General features: G+C 36.2%; 1 protein-coding gene across 1 annotated transcript in view; it reads right to left on the bottom strand.

The window, feature by feature from the left end:
* LOC142346205 (uncharacterized) overlaps positions 1-13,577 on the bottom strand; it is a 128,191-nt gene extending 114,614 nt beyond the window's left edge. The window contains exons 1-4 of the mRNA XM_075398716.1: positions 13,540-13,577; positions 10,765-12,865; positions 1,091-1,247; positions 366-578 (exon numbers count right to left, since the gene is read on the bottom strand). Of these exons, the coding sequence (XP_075254831.1) occupies positions 366-578; positions 1,091-1,247; positions 10,765-12,865; positions 13,540-13,577 (2,509 nt within the window). The remainder of the gene's footprint in view (positions 1-365; positions 579-1,090; positions 1,248-10,764; positions 12,866-13,539) is intronic.
* Positions 13,578-21,015: the final 7,438 nt, after the last annotated feature.

Raw genomic sequence — 21,015 nt, 5'->3', positions numbered from 1 at the left:
CAATTACCCCCTACTCTTGCCCAAGTTTTGGGGGTAATCAAGGGGGGGGGGTAATTTCGGCACGGGTTGTCTTTCTAATTTAGTAAGATGAATAATAATTTTGTGAGATTTTTGAATAATATTGCCAGTTCTTGCAAGAGTTTGCATGAGGCACGATATTGACAAGAAAATGTTGCTATATAGTCTTGCATAAACTTGTAAGAAGAAATTTCACTTGTTTTTTTTTACCGAAGATAAAGAATCTTGCAAGACTAGTTTCTGCTAGTTAGTACAATTCTTACAAGATAACTAATCTGGACCTGGCTTAGTTGATTGCATAACGAATAAAGGAATTTACAAAAAAAAGATAATAAAAACAATCGTACCCACAATTGGGGGTGACACTGGACTATTTCCACCTGTTCCAGATGCCATGACTGGATTTGATCCAGTGGCAGCAGATGACGCTGTCATGTGTGGGGAGGTGTTAGCTAAAGATAGGGATGGCTGTGAGGGTGGGGAGGGTTCTGCTTGTATCAACATGTCTGTGGATCTGAACACCGGACGTCTCACTGACTGTTGGTAGCCAATTCCACCACCTGTGAAAAAAATCCTAAGTTATCCCAATTCGAAAACAAAAATTAGTCTTGTAAGGTCTTGCAAGAGCTTGCATGAATAACTTTATCCTGCAAGATCTTGCAATAATCTTGCAAGACTAAACTTTTTCTCGCAAGATTCTTGCACGATATTGCAAGATTGACTTATTAAGGAAAGAAAAAGTGACCCGAACTAGTTAAAAAGCGCTGTACCTCCTATCTTATCGTAGAGGAACAAAAAAGCGTTTGAAAATCAATAAACTATAGCCGACGGTGACCTGATCTACGGCCCATCTTATCCTGTCGTTGTCATCAACCATTTAACGGAGAGAAATATAAAAAGAAGCACAACAAATGTATTACAGTGTTGGACCAACAAAGTGCTCGTTTTCACGCGTCCCAAACATGAAAAGAAGGCTTCAAAAACGCTTTGTCTGTTTTGTAGCTCAAGATTTTGTCTTAGTAAGTTAACATTTATAAAAGCTGGGAATACAAAACTGACGTAGTTGGCATACCGAATGCGGCAGATCCCCCGTAGTTCGAACCCATAGTGACTGGACCTGCTCCCCTGGGTGACTCTGAAAGATACTGAGTAGAGGGCTGTTGTTGGAGCTGTTGTTGAAATGATGCAGACACTAGCTCCTCTCCGCTACTCATTGCTTTGCGATTGCGCTGAAATGAAGATTTAAGATCTTTTGTTTTGGTTTCCATAACATGGGTTATAAGACGTTTGAAACATTTTAAAGAAAGGGGCTCTAATTTTTGTTCACAGTTTTAAATTTAAGATTATTACAAATTGGAGGGATAAGATGTGATGAAGTCATTCCAGGACTCTATAGCTGTGGCAGAAAAGTTCTTAGGGTAATTCGATTTGTATTGGACGTTGAAGTGGACGAAATTTGTTCATGTGTTTTTTGGTACTGCAGTGTAGGACCCAAAAATGTGGGGAGGTTGGTACTGCAGTGGTGGAAATATTCCAGATTCAGCTGGAGGTTTATTCAATAAAAACTTTTTGCAAGTAAGTAGCTTCTTTAATCCTAAAAGGTATTCCTGAAAAAGTTTTCCTTCAATCCTGAAAAGATATTAGTTTGAACTAACAGCTAACGTACTATAAAGTAATTTTTTTTGCGCTTGACATCAAGCAGTCAATGACAAAGTTGAATAATCAGCAAAATTAAAGCTGGAGATTTTTCAGTTCATCGAAAAAGCTGTATTTGCTTAAAATTATTCTTTTTCCAACTTGACAAACGTTTTTTTTACTTTATCGCTTTCAGAATATTGTGTCCTTCATTAAAATCAAATGCTTTCTACAGTTAAGTTGTTTAAATTTTTTTGTTTCTTTCAAAAAAAAGCTTTCATCTTCGTTTTCAACAGCTCCGCCAAGTTGTTTACGACAAAATCAGATACTATCAAAACCAATTTTTTTGTTACGACAATTTGAATTGAGAGGTCGAAGAGCTTAACGAACGATAAACTTTTGATTTTTTTAAATGAACTGCAAAACCTCACAGCTAAGATTTTGCTGAGTATTGAACTTTGTCAATGTCTGCTTGATGTCAGGCGCAATAAAATTACTTTATAGTACGTTAGCTGTAAGCTCAAACTTACATCGTGGAGAGAAAAATTTGCCTACTGCATCATTGGCATCCGGACATTCTTGTGTAGCTGTCTTTTTTGACAGCTTCATTGAAACCGTTTCATGCCAAAGATCACCTTTTTCTATCATTCAAATCTATTCTATTTATCTCTTTTGAGTTTTTCCTCGTCCCGTGAATGCTCTGAGAAGTTAGTTTCTATGGCGAAAATTTTCCTCCGGTTTTTTGCTTTTTTGGATTAGAAATAGACCTCAAATATTCTTTTCATATTTTCAGACCATCTGAGGAAAAATTTGACTGGAAGTAGTCTCAAAGAGGATTTGTTTTCTACAAACTGAATCGAGGTCAAAGTTCAGTTTTTTAGGCAATGTTTCATATCAGGGTAAAATGCATTGATTCTCAATGCTGCTTCATTGTTCAGTTGATCATCATTGGCTCGCAAAAAATCCAGTTTGTGCCTTGGGACAGCTGCGATTTGTTCATCACCGAAATTGACAAAATTTTGCATAGGCTCACCAGAAATGTGGGTTTGGTTCACATTTTGTCTTTTTCTCCCGTATTAGTCTCAGACCAAGAATGAAACTGCGCATTTTTCACTCACGTTTTTCAAACGTCGCTCCGTGTTGGAGTAGATTGCATTGTAATAATGTGTATTTGAAGTAAGATCACAAATTTTGTGATTTGTGTTTTCGATTATAACATTTTATTTGGAAACAGTTTTAGCTCGAAAATTGAATTTCATAAGAAAAACAAGGATGGACTGTCTGAGACAAATCTACGCAAGGATGGGTGACTGACAAAAAATGCTTAACTGGCAAACCACTTCCACATTCAACTCAGAAATTACCTTTGAAAAGATAAGACGATTAGGTGAGGGGGATTAAGGAGGATAGAAACTCTTTAATTTTTTTCACACTAAGTTCAGGAGATGAGACCCTACATGGGCAAATACACAAAACTTCCAGTTCATTTGTTCAATCTTTCGCGTTACTCAGTGGAAGTAAGATAGTTTAGTTAGGATAAAAGAATTTGTTGATTCTGCCGAAAAAAACTCCATTCAATTCTGAGCTTTGGCAAAAATTGGATTGATCGTGTAATTATACTACAGCCTCCCTCAAAATTTCGTCTGATATTCTGTCAAAACAGATTACTATAAATCATGTCTACCTTTAAAAACAACCACAAATCACTAAAGTATTCAAAGGAAGGATGTTGCCGCTGCTCAAGAATCTCAGCGGAACCGACCTATCACAGCATGGTTCTCGAGTTTTACGCTGGCCTGGTTCTTCACTGAATCTGATTGTCTAAAGATTCCGTTGAAACAATTAGTCGCTCGGACATATTAAAGGACTGTAACTTTAATTTCTTTGAGTGAAGTTATGAAAATCCTGACAGATAGTCTATGTTCAATCCCGTGCTGAATTTTGCAAGGTTTCAACCAGTAGCTAGTTTTGTTACTAAGTTCTCGTCACGTAAGCCCAATTAGCTTAAAACTCGCGAGATCATAAGATCTAGCAAAACTTAGCAAAAAAGACTAAAGTTGTTTAAAGAATCAAATTTTACTCCAATCTGAGAGCCAACTGCTCATGGTATTCTAATGGTTCTAAAAACGTTTCGGTTTCACTATTGAAACAATTACTTTTAGGTAAATAATCAAATATTTATCATTCATAACAACATTGCAACTTGTTTCTGATTGGTTAATCAAGAAAAAGATTTAGGTAATTGTTTCCATAGTAATTGTCAAATTACTACAATTTTTACATTTATTGACATAAGCACGAATGATTATTACATTGCTCCAAATGACACGAATGTACGGGATTCAGCTTTTATTGAAGACCTAAAGTATCATAGAAAACAACTTAAGAAATATAACAAAAAATAACAAAACTTCAAAAATTGGCTATTTTGCACGATATAAGTGCTTATAGCCACACTTGTGGTTCTGATGCAATAACTTTCAATGGGTCCATGAGTGGCTTAGAGGTTGACCTAACCGTGTGCTATAATTCGGGTTGCCCAGGCTTTCCCTTCCAAAAATCGGTGGGGGGGGGGGAGGTGGTACAAAATTTCGGTCCCAACTTGTAAAATTTTTCAGTTTTGACTATTTTTGAGTTTTGACAAATTCTAAAATTTTTTCAGTTTCAAAGGTTATTTCTTGATGTCTGATGGCTTTTGGAGCTAATCTGAAAGGGCGCCACCATCGCAGGCCCTGTTTTCGATCTCGGATACACAATCGTAGAATACTGAAGCTCTCCATGTGAAATATTTATTTTAGCTGATCTCACAACACCGTAGTTGCCAGTGTAGATTTCAATGATTTGACCCAATCTGTACTCATAGAGTTTCACAGAAGCTTCTACTAGCCAAACAAACTCGCCTTTTTTCAGGTTTTGCACATGTTCTTTTGACCCCTTCCATCTTTGGTTCCTTTGTGGAAGGTATTTGCGAGTCCATTTTCTCCAGATCATGTCGGCATATGCTTGAGCCGCTTTAAAAGATTTCTCAAGTTATGATAGGGCTTACTGGATGGCGTGTATGGTGCACTTGCGTTCTCTTTGTCCTAGCAAGAAAAGTTTTGATGTGAGTGCCTTCAAAACTTCAGGGTCGTCACTTACTGCTGTCAGGGGTCTTGCGTTGAGCGGCTGCTCTACAAGACACAATGCTGTGCTCAGTACTTTGTCGGTAAGGCTTCGACGGTCGAAGGCTTTAATCATGACTTTCTTGCACATTTGAACCAGTTTCTCCCAGATTCCACCAAAATGTGGAGCTCCAGATGGATTGAATTTCCAAACGATCTTTTTCTGAGCTAAGTTACTCTCAATCTTAGGTTTTTCACACTCGTTCGTGAAAGCTTTTAGCTGGTTGGCTGCTCCAACGAAGTTTGTTTAGTTTTCGTTTGTGCTGGTACTTGAGTAGCCACGTCTTGCTAAGAAGCTTTTCACTGCAGCTAGACATGACTCGGTGTCCAATGACTGTGCGACTTCGATGTAAACTGCTCTCGTTGTTGGACATGTGTAGAGGCAGCACTATCTTTTCAAGATACGTCGTAGGAACTTCACTTCGATAGGTCCAAAGTAATCAACACCGAAATGGTTAAATGGGAACACATGTTCATCAACTCGTTCTCGGGTTTTGTCTGCCATCGGTGGGTGGATTGGGTTGGCGTTCATGTGTCTGCATTTGATACATATTGACTTGACTTTTCTTAATGCTTTTCTTAATCCGATGATCGAGCACTCTTGTTGAAGCTTGTTTCTCACGTAATCTGTGCCCTCGTGTAGTTTGTCCCAATGCGCTTTCTCCAACAGAAGTTGTACGACTGGATGTTTCGCTGTTGATAATATTGGATGTTTCGCATTGTAATAAAGGTTTGAATACTTCAGTCGACCTTTGACTTTAATTGTTCTGTCTTCCTCTTAAAATGGTCACAACTTGTCGATGTTCAATATTTTGGAGATTTCTTTGCTGTTTGCTATTGACTTCAAAACATTCGGGAAGCTTTCGTTTTGAACAAATCGAACTAAAATTGTTCTGCTAGGTGAATTTCGTCTGCTTTAAGGGGTCCCTTCTGCTTCGTCTTGAACCTCATGCAGTAGGCGATGAAGTTTTTAATGCGGTTGAATGAACTGTATGGTCTCCGGTCAAATAGTTGGTCTAGTTTAGTTTCTGTGGCTACAGTACTGGTGACTTGCTCCGATTCGAGTTCATTCTCTTGGCACCATGGCTTTGAGCATTTATCTTTGCTCCATTTTAGCCATGCGGACCCGTTCAGTCACACGAACTCCTTGAGGCCTTCGATGGACATTCCTTGGGTTCTGATGTCGGCACAGTTTTCGACACCTTTGACGTGTCTCCATTGATCCATCGATGAGTTTCCTGTATTTCCGCTGTTCTATTCGCAACAAACATTTGCTGTCTCTTGAGTAATAACTTGGCTGGGCCAATTTATGTGCCAATTTTTTTCAGGAAAAATCTAATCGCTGTCTTGTTGAACATAGTGCATTTGACGTGGTTCGTTAATCCAATGAGTCTCATGCGCCAGTTCGGCTTCTTCGGCCATTTCGGAAATGGGTGAGTAGTAAATCTGCTCTCCGGTTTCCTCACTTATGTTCTCTGCTGGGAGATCCTTGTTCTGTGTAGAATCAATGCCTTCTTGAATGCTTTTCATGTATCCGTCGAGTTCCTGAATTGCTTCATTAAGAGAGTCTAGAAGCTTCTTTCCTTTTGAACAGCTTCCTGTTTTGGTTGATAACAACTGTTTGTACCAGCTCAGTCTTATACTTCTGTCTCTGTCGGCCAAACAAAAGTTATTGGTGCTGTAGCCTGCTGTTCTTCTGTTAAGGACAAAATTTCCAAATCTTTTGATTTCTCCTTTTGTGGAAGTGATATTTCCTCTGATTGTGATCTGGCGTTAGTTTGACTCGGTTTGTATGTTGAGATTTGTTCAACTACCGATAGCTGTTTACTGCTCTCAGACTCTGTCCTCAACCACTTGCTTTCGAAATTCTGCAAGTTTTGCTAGGAAGCGAAAAAAATGAAGTTGCTCTTCTTCTACGCAATGAGTGTTAATTGGAGCTACTGGAATTAGAGATTTCTCCTGCTTCAGTTCTTGGCGCTCGTAAATTGTTTCATCCTTTCTTTGACACTACTGAGATTCCTTTATGGACATGTTTGTAGCCTACTGAACAACTTGGAACAGAGTTTTGTCTAACTGTTTACAGCTGTACTGAAGTTGACAATTGAGAGTTCAATAACTCATACACATTCACCTTCTTATCAATGATTTTCTGAACCTCTGCAAATGTTTTCACTGCTTTTTGAAATGCTTCATACATTTTTCCCTTTTTTCGATACACTTCGCGGTTTTATCTAGAACGTTTGAAAGCTTCTATGTGCTTTACTGCATAGTTGGTACATTCTTGTCTCTTTTCAATTTCATGACTGAGTTCAATTTGAAGAGTCGATATCTCTTTCTCTAGTTGAGCAGACAACTGAGCAATTTGCCAATTTGTCTTATCTCATTCGGTTTGTACAAAATTTGTTTTTTTCATTGTTTCTCCCGATGTTCTCGCTGATTTCTTTTTCGATCCTGTAATACCGGTAGAAATCATCGTAAGGGTTTTCGTCCCAACGTTCTCGTTGACGTTCGCGTAACACATCGTGCTTCTGGCTGATTGTTGTCAGTTCTATTTCCAGACGACCTCGTTTAGTTACTAGCATAACAAATATTACTGTTATTAGCCATTAATGTTGTTGCGTTGATGCCACCCATGCGTGACAAGGAAGGTGCTTGAATGCAACGCTCAAGTCTTATCCACACTAAGTTAGTTCACTGCTTGTCAAGATTGCTCAAAACAATAGCTGTGTTGTTATTGTCTGGGTCCTGTTGTTTGGGCTGGTCCACCAGTGCGAATCGAACAATCGTTGCTGTCGTATCGTTGTTGTTGTTGTCCAGGTGGAGTTTCTGTGGGGGTCGGTGGACCAAATGTTGCGGCTGCTCAAGGATCTCAGCGGAACCGATATATCACAGCCTGGTTCTCAAAATTAAGCCGGCCTGGCTCTTCACAGTATACTATTGTCTAATGATCTCCTTGAAACAATTAGTTCCTCGGGCATAAAAAACGGACTGTAAGTTTAATTTCTTTTATTGAAGTTATGAAAATACTGACTGATATTCTATGTTCAATCTCGTGTTGAAGTTTGAAACGCTTCAACCAGTAGCTAGTATTGTAGCTAACTTCTTGTCAAGAAAACTGAGCTAACATAAAACTCGCAAGATCTTAACTTCTAGAAAAACTTAGCAAAAAAGTACAAAGTTTCAAAAGAATCAAATTTTACTCCAATCTTATAGCCAACTGTTCTTGGTAACAGTTTCTAATGGTTCTAAATGCAGTTCGGTTACACTACTTATTTAGAGTAAATATACAAATATTTATCATCTATAACAACATTGCTACTTGTTTCTGATTGGTTAATCAAGAAAAAGTTTTAGGTAATTGTTTACATAGTAAATGTCAAATTACTACAATTTTTAATTTTATTGACATAAGCACGAATGATTATTATGTGGCTCCAAATGAATCGAATTTACGGGATTCAGCTTTTAATGGACACCTAAAGTATTATAAAAACAACTTAGTATCATAAAAAATCACAACCTATAAGTATCATAAAAAATAACAGATTTCAAAAAATGCCTGTTTTGCACCATATAAGTGCAAATAGCCACACTTGTGGGTCTGATGCAATCACGTTCTTTGGGTCCATGAGTAGCTCAGAGGTTGCTCTAACTGTATGCTATAACCTCGGGTTGCTCAGGTTTTCCGTTCAAAAACTCGGGCAGGAATGTACAAAATTTCAGTCCCCAAATGTAAAAATTTTCAGTTTTGACCATTTCTGAATTTTGACAAATTCTAGGTTTATTCTGTTTCAAAGGTTATTTCTTGCTGTCTGGTGGTTTTTTTTAACTGATTTGAAGTGGCGCCAACAAAGGATCTGCAATGTTTACGTTCGCGCATAAGGTTTACACCGCCATCATGCACATTTTTGGCCTTATAGTCCGCCATATGATGAAGAGACAGAAAACTTTCAATTAATCTAATATTGTTCAGAAATAATTGGTATATGAATTTAAAAAATAGTTCCATCTTAGGTCACTCAGTAAAACCAATAACGACACTAGGCCGATGAAACCTGTCATTATTAAGACCACAAGACATCACATACAACAAACATCAAATAACAACAAAAGTTATTTACGCCCAAAATTCAACATAAAAGAGACAAAATAGTGTCAAACAGACCCTAAAGCAAACAACCTATTTTGTATTTCTGCAGCAAAATCTAGAGAATCGGCAACAAGTAGACAAGAAAATTTAGACGGAAAGTTAGAAAAAACGTTTACTTTTTTGAAAACATATAAATTCAATTGATGAAAACCATTAGATATCAACTGAAACCTTTAAGTAGATTTATGTTCATTCTTACTTCCATATGGAGGCTTTGGGATCTGTCTTTTTCGAGAATATGTCGTACGTGTACAAAAACAAACAAAAAACAGACAAAAAAATTCAGTTGAATTTTGTGAGAAAACGCTGTCGAAGCCATTAAAATAATAACACATTCTGCAAAGATAAGATATAATCAATTCGGAACTTTTTGAACAAAAAAAACGTTATATGTGACGTCGGAATAATGAGACTAGATAACAAGTAAACAAAAATGAACAGTAAAGAAAGGTCTGTTTGTTATTAAAAATGGCGATTAAAAAATTTAAATATCAACTGAAATCAGTAAATAGGTTCTTTAAACATTAAACTCTGCTAGAAGACGGCGTCGTCTTCTTTGAAACCTTTAAAGTTAGATTTTCTTTACTAAAAAATTGATATGCCCAATTGTGCCTTTTTTCCGCGCCAATATTGTGATATCTGACCTGTCAATAATGCAGCAAGTCACGAAAAAACCTAAAATGGGGGAAATGTACAAAACTCGAATTTTTTTTTTGAAAAATTGTAGTATCATAGTCCAAAAACCGTTACTCATAACGAAAACGCGTTGAAAAATTGAATTTTAATCCAATAAAAAAGACGAGGAGACTTACCTTTGCTCACTACTTTAAGCTACCAGTGGACAAAAAGTGAACAAAATGGTACAGTTCAAACTCACTTTTTATTTTGAAAAGTTGTGTTAAAGTTCAAAATGACCATAAGCTTTCCATTAAAATTCTCGACGTTGAATATATCGATCGGCTAAAATTTGACTGAACAAAAAAACCCATTTGAGTGTATAGTACCTCCCCTACAAGTCGGTGGGAACGAATATGAGAAACACTTGGAACTATTTAGGAAAAGAAATTGCGCCGAGTTTGATTAAGTGCTTTCTTTAGTTTCCGCTAGATTTCATAATAATTGTTTGACTGTCATAGCTGCAAACTAGTATTGATTGCGCAATTGCAAACACTTTCTTGAGAAAAAAGCGTTCGTTTGTGTATTTTTTCATGCTTTCTGTGCCACGTTTATTGTCTTCTGTCAATTCTTTTATAAGGAAATCAGACAATTTTTTATTTGGTGTAAAGTAATTAAATTGTAATTTTTTATTAACAACGCTATATAGATCTGCAAAGGAAATAATCGTCACACCAAATTGTTGATGAGCGATTGCTCATAGCAAAAATTGAAAGACCAACTTCACATTGTCAAGAATACTCAGGAACTCCTTCCGACTTTAGGAAATTTTCTGAGCTGTATTTTGAAGGAAGAGTTTTAACCCCGTATGTGAATCTTGGATGCTATGGTTGTTTTCAACCGTTCATTTAATGTGGAAAATTATCGTTTTTAGATCGGAATTTTTAGGAAGTGACAGTATGTTGAACACTTTTGAAACCGAATGCATGACTCTTTTGAACGTTACTTTTTTAAAGTACAGCCCTAATTGAGAATAAATTAAACATCTGTATAGAAAACTGCTTCAATTCCACTGACAGATATCAGTTATTATCTAAAAGGATGTGTAATGTCCCTTTTGTATCATAGGAATTTATATATTACTCCCGAAAAAGAGTTGGAGTATTAACCAACAATAATACTCACCTCAGTTAAGCGTTTTTGTGTCCAGAATCCCCTCTGTCTCACAACTGAAGGATTGGTGGATGCGCCTCCGCTGTGCACTCCACTGTTGATCACACCACTTCCACCACTTCCACCTGAAGACAAAGCAGAGAAGGCGGAATACGACGAGGGAATCCGACTGTTGTTTGTGTTTTTCTTAAACAGGAAGCCACCCCCACTCAATCGGTGATGATCATTGATGTCAGGGACAGGTGTCGCAAAAGGATCCCGAACGTCGGCAATGATGACTTGATGATGTTGGTCCACGTGGGATGTGGACTCAGAGGATCCAGAAGGACTGAACAATTTGGTTTGATCTCGATGGTCTGTATTTCTAGTACCTGAAGACTGCTTCTCAAGAGTGGATGTTGTCGAGGACTCCTGGATGACGTTAGTGTTGGAATCAAAGTAAACGGGAAGAATTTGGTGGGATTTGGATTGTTCTGTTTGCTGAAGTTGCTGCTGATAAAAAGTGGAAGAACCAGAGCTTTGACCTTGTTGAGAATTAGACGGATTTAAAAGATGTTTGGCTCTAGCAGTTGTAGTGTCATTTAAGTCCAGCCAGTGTTGTCCTAACGGTTTGCGCTTTGGCGAAAAATTCCGATGACCAGCTTTACGTGAGTTCTGGTGAAATATGCTCCTCAGTCTATCTGTTTGAGTTCTCAGAAACCCACCTTGCTCATTCAATGCTCTTAATGATTTGAATGTCTGGGAACGATCATTAACTCCAACTGATTCGAAATCAGGAGTTTTAGGTTTACTTTCGGAGGACCAATTATCATTAAATTCCGATAATACTGGTTCTTGTTTCTGCCCGCTAAGTTGATATGCAGAATCTGATTTTTTAGTTTTGCTGGCGACAAAATTGTTATCTGGTATAGTATCGAAGTTGGAGCTTTTAGAATTGGGTAAATTAATTTCAAAGTTTGGAGCTAGACTCAATTGTTGCTCATTTGGCGGTTGGTAATCTTTCGAAATTTGTCCAGACGAGGAACTGTTTGGCTGCTCTGGAATTGTGTTCAACTGCTGATGGTGGCTTCCGGACTTGGAAATACTATTGTAGTGATTTCCAATATTTTTTCCTTCGATTTGCTGCAAAAATCTTCCTTGGGATAAAGTGCTGTAACTTGTACCAAAGTCACTGCAATTTAACAATAAATGATCGCTCTTTAAATTTGAATTGCCCAACTTTCGATCTAGCGTTTGTGATTTTATATTTACATGGCCGTAATGTGCCCTGTGAAATAAACTTTCAGCACCGTTTGAGCTAAATACCCGTCGATTAAAATCTTCGGTGTGATCAAATCGAGGTTTGTCTTCTAAATTGTCAAAGTGTGAACCAAAACGAGTAAGGTTATCCGACTTGTCGTTTATTTTCTGGTTGGGGTACAAACTTATACTACGTTTGATGACCGGATCAAATGTTCCCGAGCTGGTCTTAACAACTTGTGTTAGCGCTTTTGTTTCTTGATGTTTATTGTTTATTCTTCCCTGTGAATAAACATCTACAGTTTCCAAATTTTCAGGACTCTGATTTGCCCCAGTTGTTTCGTATGTGTTCGAATTTGACCCATTTAATTGCCGGGGTGATGTTACAATACTATTATTACTATTTTTTGTGGGAACTTCATTTATATCGCTCGATGGTTGAACGTTTTTCAAAGTAGAGTAATTACTGTCGTCCGAATCTTGATCGTAAATATCATCATCGATGTTAATATTTTTGTAATCATTTAAAGAGCAAGTACTGCTGTTATCGAAAGAGCCACTTCGATTTAGAAAATCTTTAACCTTTGTTGACCTTTCTAACTTCGCAGAACAAGTCGGAGTTATTTGTTCACGTTGAAAGTGAAGATTTGATACTTTGTCCGATAATGTGTTGCGTGAACAGGTTTGACTTTTGGATCCTTGGTAATCTCGATAATCGGGTTCAACGTTTAATCTCGATAACGTCTGAGATCCTTGTAATTCGAAGTTTTGCGGGGAATAGAAACTTTGTAGGTCACTTGTAGGTTGTTGTTCATCAAATTGCTCTCGCCCTGACTTTTCAAGAGCTAGTGGCGTCCATGAAAGTAGTTTTAACCTAAAAAGTTCAAAGGTCAAAAAATTGATTATTGACCGGGAGCATGTATCAAGTATAAAAGTGGTTTCATAGTTGAGAAATGTTTGGTTTGAAACAAGATGAAGTTCTGATTAATTGAAGGAAAAAGACAGTCAGACAGTTTAAGATAGTCTCATCCGCGTTGGGAGGTTTTTCCAAGCTACTAACAGTTTTTAACAGCCGAGTGCTCAGCTCAATGTGATGAAAGAATTGAAACAAAAAAAAGGCGGCAGTTTTTATCCACGAATTCCATGAAGTGGTGTTAAAAGAATGGGAGCTTTTCTGTTTATGCCCCCTAGTAGGTTCCCAAGTCGATTTGTCGCCGCTAAAAATCGCTAAAATATGCAAGATGTGTGGCGTATTTGAATAAAAAGTGTAAGATTTGCGCTCAATGCGATGAATGCGGTGAAAAAAAATTTTTAAGCGGTGAAATGTTTTTATTCACCGCTTATGCGGTGAAAAAAAGATTTCACCGCTAAAAATTGCTTAAACGGTGAAAGAAAATTTTTCACTGCTACCAGCAGAATGCGGTAAAAAAATCCGCGCTAATAGCATGCGGTGAAAAAATTTTTCACCGCTAGAATTGCAAATCTTGCATATATTCACTGCTAAATTCAACGCTTATCTTAAATTCACAGGAAATAGCAATAACGTACATGACAGATGGCGCAGTGGAATAAGAAGTTGTTGACATGTAGGAAGTGAGAGGTTCAAACCACTGATCGGCTGTTTCTTTTTTTTGTAAGACATCCGGTAATTGCTGTGAAAAAAAATTTCACCGCTAAAAACCGCAAATTTTACAAAATTTCACTGCATTCAACGCTAAAAGATGTGGGCGCTTTGCAGTGAATCAAGTTTTTTTTCATCGCTATTAACCGCTAATCTTACATTATTTTTAAAGCAAACTTCGACCCGGGTTATGCACCCCTAGATAAAGAGCTCGTGCCATTGCATAGTAAAGCATTATTTCAAAACAAAGCACGTTCGTCTGGGTGGGTGTGCAAATAACATGCACTCACTAAGCTACGGGGGGGGGGGGGGAGAGGTTGAGAAGATCCAAAAAAAAAATTTGCTGGGCAAAAAGAACATTTTGTTCATATGCCGCAACTTCTTTCTGAGGTCTGACTCAATTTTTTTCGGCCCAAGCAATTTCTTTTGATGATTTCTCTGAGTTCTAAATATTAGAACTCAGATCTTATCAATTTAGTCATTTAATAGAACTCTGTGAATGATTTTGGCTCTCGTGGTTCAATCTTAAGGTTTCTGTCAGTTTTTATTCTGGAAGTTTTGATTGTTTATAAAAACTTCAGTTAAATTTCCTGCTTTTTCTTACTAAGTGGAGATATTTGTATGTTTGTTTTTAACCAGGAGTGTGTTTTTAACGCAAATTTTTTTTTTGCTAAAATTTTTTGCTTCATTGAACTACTGATGCGTTCTTTTGCTTGCGGCGTCAACTCGTATTGGTTGACACTGAACAATCAAAATAATAACGGAACTAATAGCGAACAACTGTTTGGACATTTCAAGTTGCTGTGGTTTGTTTAGGATAATGTTTACAGATTATAAAAATTCTGAGCTGCAATTTGTTTTCACATTGTTTTCATTTTATGGATTAAAAAGATAATTTTTCGTTAAAAACTCATTGTATCCGTTTGGTATTTGAAAAAAATGGCAAGTTTCTCGAAGAAATTTTGGTTTCCGTTGAGAAAACTTCAACAAATTAAGTGATTTGTGCTGGGATTAAAAGATCAAAGTCATTATGGGATTACCTGATAAAATCCTGGTTAAAAATTCAATTTGGCCAGCAGAGGTCATTAGAGCAAACTATCTATAAGATTGATCTAGTTGAAAAGTACTCAAATTTAGAATTCTCTACGAAAGATGATAACTGGTGACATTTCCCATTTTTTCTTCCTTTCTCAATTGTGTTAATAAACTTCCACCTGAAGGGGGTCAACGCTGGTTAAGGGGATTCTAATCAATTACGGTACCCATAAAAGATCTATTGCAAGTAAAGGCAAAAAAATTATTTAAATCGAACGCATTGTTAGGAAAATATAAGGATACAAAACGCGAAAAGGTCAGATAATTGGGACTTTTCTAAACTTCAAGCATAATTTGTTTTTCAAAAATGAAAAAACTGAATTGAGAATTGATCCAGTTTTTTAAAAATATTTTTTATCACGCCTCGAAAGATCTTGATCGGAAAAAATTGAATTAAAAACCAGTGCAGCTTAAAGTTCCCAACGCCCAGATGATTTTGAGAAATTGATTGTATTTGTTATTGATTATGTTTAAACTGGTTCTACACAATCATTTTTGATTTCCATTTAAAAATGAAAAAAAAAAACATCAAACGTACCACTTTTCTTCAAAAAAGCAAAAAAGGGTTTCCCGAATTTTGAGAAATAAATTAGTTAATTAATCAAAACTTGAAATCTTTCTTCTTTTAAACGTATGAGAAATTCATGAATCTTTCTGCTTTTTATCAGATCTGGTGGCAGTAAGTTTGCACATAAAATTTTAAAGCACTTCAGGTAGATATTTGTTTACCTCGCAGTCGATAATTTAGTGTTTGTGATACATATGTCGGAAAAATGACAATGTAGGACAAAAATATGTCTGAAAATTTAAAACAAGGCAACAAACATCTACTATTTGAGAGGCGAAACGATTTACTATCTATGACCTGATATTATTTACAAGATAATTTAACATGGAATTTCTTTCATCGTCGTAGTCTTGACCAATAAAATTTACGGTACTAAATTGAACTATTTTTCTGAAGCGCATTTTCTGAGTCAAAAGTGGGCTTTAGTTTGTAAAGGACCTATAGCGTGTTGCCAAAAATTATCTCCTTTCTTGTATCCCTAATCTACCTGAACAACTTCAGAGAACAACTATTGTGTTGTAACTTTAATCTCGGGTACTATTGATACTCTTTAACTAAAACTGAGGATTATTGAAATCTCCTCCTGTCAGACTCCGTTGCAGATGTAACCCAAGAGATATACACTAATCAAAAGCTGACCTTTAGTTAATTTATCTATCAATTCAGGAAAAAGGGAACAGAAACTATGTTCATTTTGCAGCATCAAAATGAGTGAATTGTTGTTAAAAATTAAAACATTGTCTGGCAATTTTGAAATATTTGAGTAACAGCATGATGGGATTTTCGAAAACAAAATGCAGCAAAGAGACGGAGATATTTGGAGTTTACTTGCTCAAAAATTCGATAAATAGCACAATTGCCCCTCAGATTAAAAGTTCCGTCCATTCAATTTCCGATGCCCAATCCCTATCACCACCCTACCCGACTTCAAATGTTTACCTTACAAGATCACGTATTGCGGGGTTTTCTAGCAAACTCCTGCTAGATGTTACACGATAAACGTTAATCTTCAAAAATTTGGCAAGACATCAATTCATCACGGCTAAATGAAAATTATCTGCGTATCTGCGGATCTAAGTTGAGCATGATCTGCAGATTAAAAGAAGAGCGCTTTTCATCACTTTTTATCATCCTGGAAGGATCTACAACCAATAAAGCTGCAGTTTTGTAATTTCAGTGCAAACTAAAGGTTAAAATAAATTTGAACAAAAATATAGAACCACGACTGGAAGAGTCTTGCAATGTTAATCGGGCAAGATGACAATTCTATGCTAGCGTCATGCAAGATCTTGCAAATTAACTAATCGTTTTTTCAAGATAGCCATTTGGCTTGCAAGATCTTGCAAGATAACCATCTGCTGTGTCTTGGGATATTCCACTGTGAAATTTTTTGAACAGATGGACCGATGAATTTTTGCATTCCTGAATTTATTACTAGTTGAAGTTGGAATTGCTGGTGGAATGCAAATAGACTTTGAAATTCTTTTCTTGAAAAATTCCTTTTCGTGATTTAATATTGCAGCTTGCACTTTGATCGCAAAATTATATTCTCTGCTAAATAATTTTTTCTGCTAAAACTTCGAGTTTTCACAATAATGAAACGTCAACTTAACTTTGAAGACTGAAGCTTCGCTTAATACTTTGTACGAATGTTGTTTGTGGGTTGCTCTGTTCCCTTTTTGTGTTGTTGTTGCTGTTATTGCCGTTGTTTATATTTTGCCGCGTTTGGTGCTGCTGGGGTAAAACAGATCTATCCACCTGGTAACTGGGAATTGCCATTTCGAAACAAATTTTAGGTTATTTTATATAGCTAACTAATTTAGTTATAACTATGATTGATAACTAAGTAATGCAGCTTGATGAAACCAAGTAATAAATCCAGACAAAATGAATGGGTTAAAGCCTACGGTAAACATTACATTAGGGTTATGTATATAATGTATAAAATGGACAAAGGAAAACAAAAACCGAAAATAAAATGAAAGTTAGCAGCAGTCAGTAAGCGGAAAAGGTTGAAAAAAGTCGGCCGATATAGGTGAGATTGATAATAAATTTAAATGAGACGTATCTAATGATATAATAATGATAGTAATTTGAGATTGGATTTAAACTGAACAGAAATCAGAGTTATTATAGCACAATAGGATAGAAACCACATGACTTGTAAATAAAGAGAAGATATCAGAGATAAAACCAAATGCCCATAAGTTTAAAGGAAAATTTGTCTAATGGTGTGATTTTATCGGATAGATCGGTTTTTGAAAGCATATACAGTTTTTGTCGAGAAAAATTTTGACTCCTGGAAAGAGAAAAGCCACTTATGCATTCCTATTAATGACGAGTTTTTGAAAAAAATACTTTACAGTTTATTCTAGACAAAAAATATAAATTATATTTAATCGGACGACGACCAAAATGACTTTTTTACGCTCTCATTTTGTGGGAAATTGAAAAAAAACTCTACTCCGTTAAATGTGCTCAATAGTGTTTTTGAGGGGGGGGGGTGCGAACTTTGTGGTTTACCGCTCGAGTGGAGCAAATTATACTGCTCATGCTATACTTGCTAAGAGTAGTTGTAAAACTTTTCAATTTTCATATAAAGTTTAATCAGAAACAGGATATGATTTTTCAACCGACTGAAGCATGAATAACAGCAAAAATATAGAAAAATGGCCAAAAAAACAGTCTGAAGTTGCTGTTTTGTCTATAGTGTGATGCCAATAATACGCTTGGACACTAGGGGAGTCACGAGGCACAAAATAAGCATGTACTTTTAATGCCATCAAGCCAGTAAATATGAATAATTTGTTTTGTCCAGATTATTTTGTGCAATGAAAAACAAATAACCAGTGATTGACAGAATAGATCCGCTATTTTTGTGTCTGCCCTTGAAGATTACTACAAACTAATGTTTTAATTCAGATTGAAAAAGATTGTTTAAAAATCTTGGTCAAAATTGAAGTTCAACTGATTATATTACTGAATCTGCAGAATAGTTTTAAAAACGATACGAAGGTTTCTGTAGAATATAGAATTAGTAGATCATCACTAGCATTTATGTCATGACAATGTGTTATGTAGCAAATTTTTTGTGAGTACAAATTTTTTGTTATAACTGCAATTTTTTTTAATTTGATTACAGACTCCATCTCAAAACTCATACTAAGAATTATGAAGAAAAAGACAATGAGCAAGAAAAAAATCTTGCACTCTCTTTTGCTTGACAAGCAATTGAATACAAAAACTTGAAGAATAACTTCAGGACAAATTAAAGGAGTAGTGCTGTTGGATGACGAAGTTGTCATAGCTAGAGGAAAATGCAATTAGTTTATGTTCGCCCTCCGTCGATCCCATATAGGCCAAAAAACACAGACGGACGACGCCAAATAGTTGCACTGATTGAATGTGGAGACAGAAATAGAGAGCCGAATCAGCAGTTGTCTCCTGTGTGTCACGGCAGATAAAAATCTGAAAACCAATGTTTCAAAAACAGAATTTGAAAAAATTAATCAGTTATAAACAAAGTTAAAGCTAAATTAATGAAAGTGATTGCTTGGGACCGGCAATAAAAAGAAATTCAAAATAAAGTTGTATCGGAAAGTTGTTGTGGACACAAACTCTAAATAGTTAAATTTGAAAACTACTGAATAATCCAGACAAAAAAAGCTGCAATTTTTTTCACGCCATGTAATACCATATATTCAAAACATACCGTATGATCTGTTATTATGACACACCATCAGTCAAAAATCTCGCTATCATCAGAACAGAGCGAAATAATTATACAAAATTCGGAGCTCCGAAAACGAGAAGACAGTAGACAACAAAACCAAGTAAAAACGGTTTGAGTTTCCCCTGCTGGTTATCCGTCATAATATAAACCAAGATCATGTTAAAAAAATTGTTTAGCCGAATTTCAGGTTTATCGAAACGTAAAGACATCCTGGCCTCATACAAACAAAAAATGGTAGACACGCAAAATTTAAAATTAGCAGAGCCGACACTTCATGGATGTGACATTTCCCAAAAAGAACAAGAAATTCTATTGTACAAGACTAAAAAAACTGATTTGTGACTGAAAAAACAATCGTCACAAACAAAAAAATTGGAAAGGAACAATTGGACAAAAAACAGCGACCACTGAATGCAGTAAAGATGATCCAAGAATTTTTTTTCCGGATTCATCTGCAATAAACTCTGGATTATTTCTAAAACAACAGTTGACAAACCAAATTCCCGCACAACACGACGTTTTGGAAAACCCGAGTCAGCAACCTGAAGAAATTTTCATTTTTTAATATAACATGTATCAAATTCAACGCAGAAAACAAAGCCATACCTCAATCTGTACCAAAGAACTACTACAGCCCCCAAACATCGTTACTTTCAAACCGATCAATAGGCACCTATAATGTGTCAAAGATGCTCAAGAACAGGCAACATCAAAAAAATCGGGAAAATTAGTCAGATCCCATGCAAACGCAACTGGAACAACCATCTCGAAGGAAAAACAGTTAAAAATTATAACAAAATTGAAAAAAAAACAGTAAAAAATTACTATTAACAACAATAAAACCAATATAAAATTAGACCAAGTAGAAGAAGGCAGATGAGACGCAAAAAAACTAATATCTCTTTAAAGAAAACTTGAAAAAATCTGAAAAACTGAAACGAATTAAACAACGCGATTCCAGAAGAAGTTCTGGCCTAGAGATCTGTAGAATTATTTCAATCACGAGTTCCAAATCAGCACCCGGGTCGAGGTGTCTTCATTAAAAACCGCTAAAAAGATTTGCGGTGAATTTGAGTAAAAAGTGTAAGATTTGCGCTCAATGTGATGAATGCTGTGAAAAAAACACATTTAAGCAGTGAAATTTTTTTTCAGCGCTTAAGCGGTAAAAGGAAATTTTTGACCGCTACTAGCAGAATGTGGCAAAGAGAAATTTTCAGCGCTGCCAGCAGAATGCTGTGAAAAAATCTTCATCGCTACCAGCAGAATGCGGTGAAAAAAAATTCACCGCTAAACTCGCAATTCTTATAAATATTCACCGCTAATTTCAACGCTTATCTTAAATTCACATGAATAAGAAATTGGTGGCATGCAAGAGATGAGAGATTCAAACCCGTGTACGGCAGTTACGTTTTTGCAAAAAAACCGGTGAATGCGGTGAAAAAAACTTCACCACTAAAAACCGCAAATCTTACAAAAATTCAACGCTTTCACCGCATTCAACGCTAAAAGATGCGGTCGCTTTGCGGTTAAAAAAAAAGTTTTCCACCGCTATTCGATGCTAATCTTAAATTATTTCACAGACACCTATCGAGCTCCAAGACGTCAATCACTTCATCGGAGAGATTTTCGATTTGAGCACCGTTTATGAAAAAGTACGAAAACGACGCCGTCTATAAGGAACTTCAGAGGAAATTTGGAAAAATGCATTTTTAACAAGAAGAATAATAGCATGGTTTTCTTCTTAGCAAAGAAAAGTACTTGTGAAGCAGTGCAACCCTTGCAAAAACTTCTATTCTCACGGAAAATAGGCTCTGATAAAACAAATTTCGTAAAATCAAATACCAGAACTAACTTTCATAATTTTTTGAGTGGTAAAACTTGAATAAAACAAAATTGGCGGTTTTGATACGTCACAACAATAAGCGAAACAGTAAGTGTAAAAAATTTGCCAAAGTTAAAAGTGTTTATTGTTGATAACCATTCGGTAATTGAGAACCCCTCGAAAAT

The sequence above is a fragment of the Convolutriloba macropyga genome, chromosome 9, assembly GCF_964194025.1.
Source record: "Convolutriloba macropyga chromosome 9, txConMacr16.3, whole genome shotgun sequence".
Classification (NCBI taxonomy): Eukaryota; Metazoa; Xenacoelomorpha; order Acoela; family Convolutidae; genus Convolutriloba; species Convolutriloba macropyga.
The sequence above is the reverse complement of the archived record's forward strand: the minus strand, read 5'-3'. Positions and strand labels throughout refer to the sequence as shown.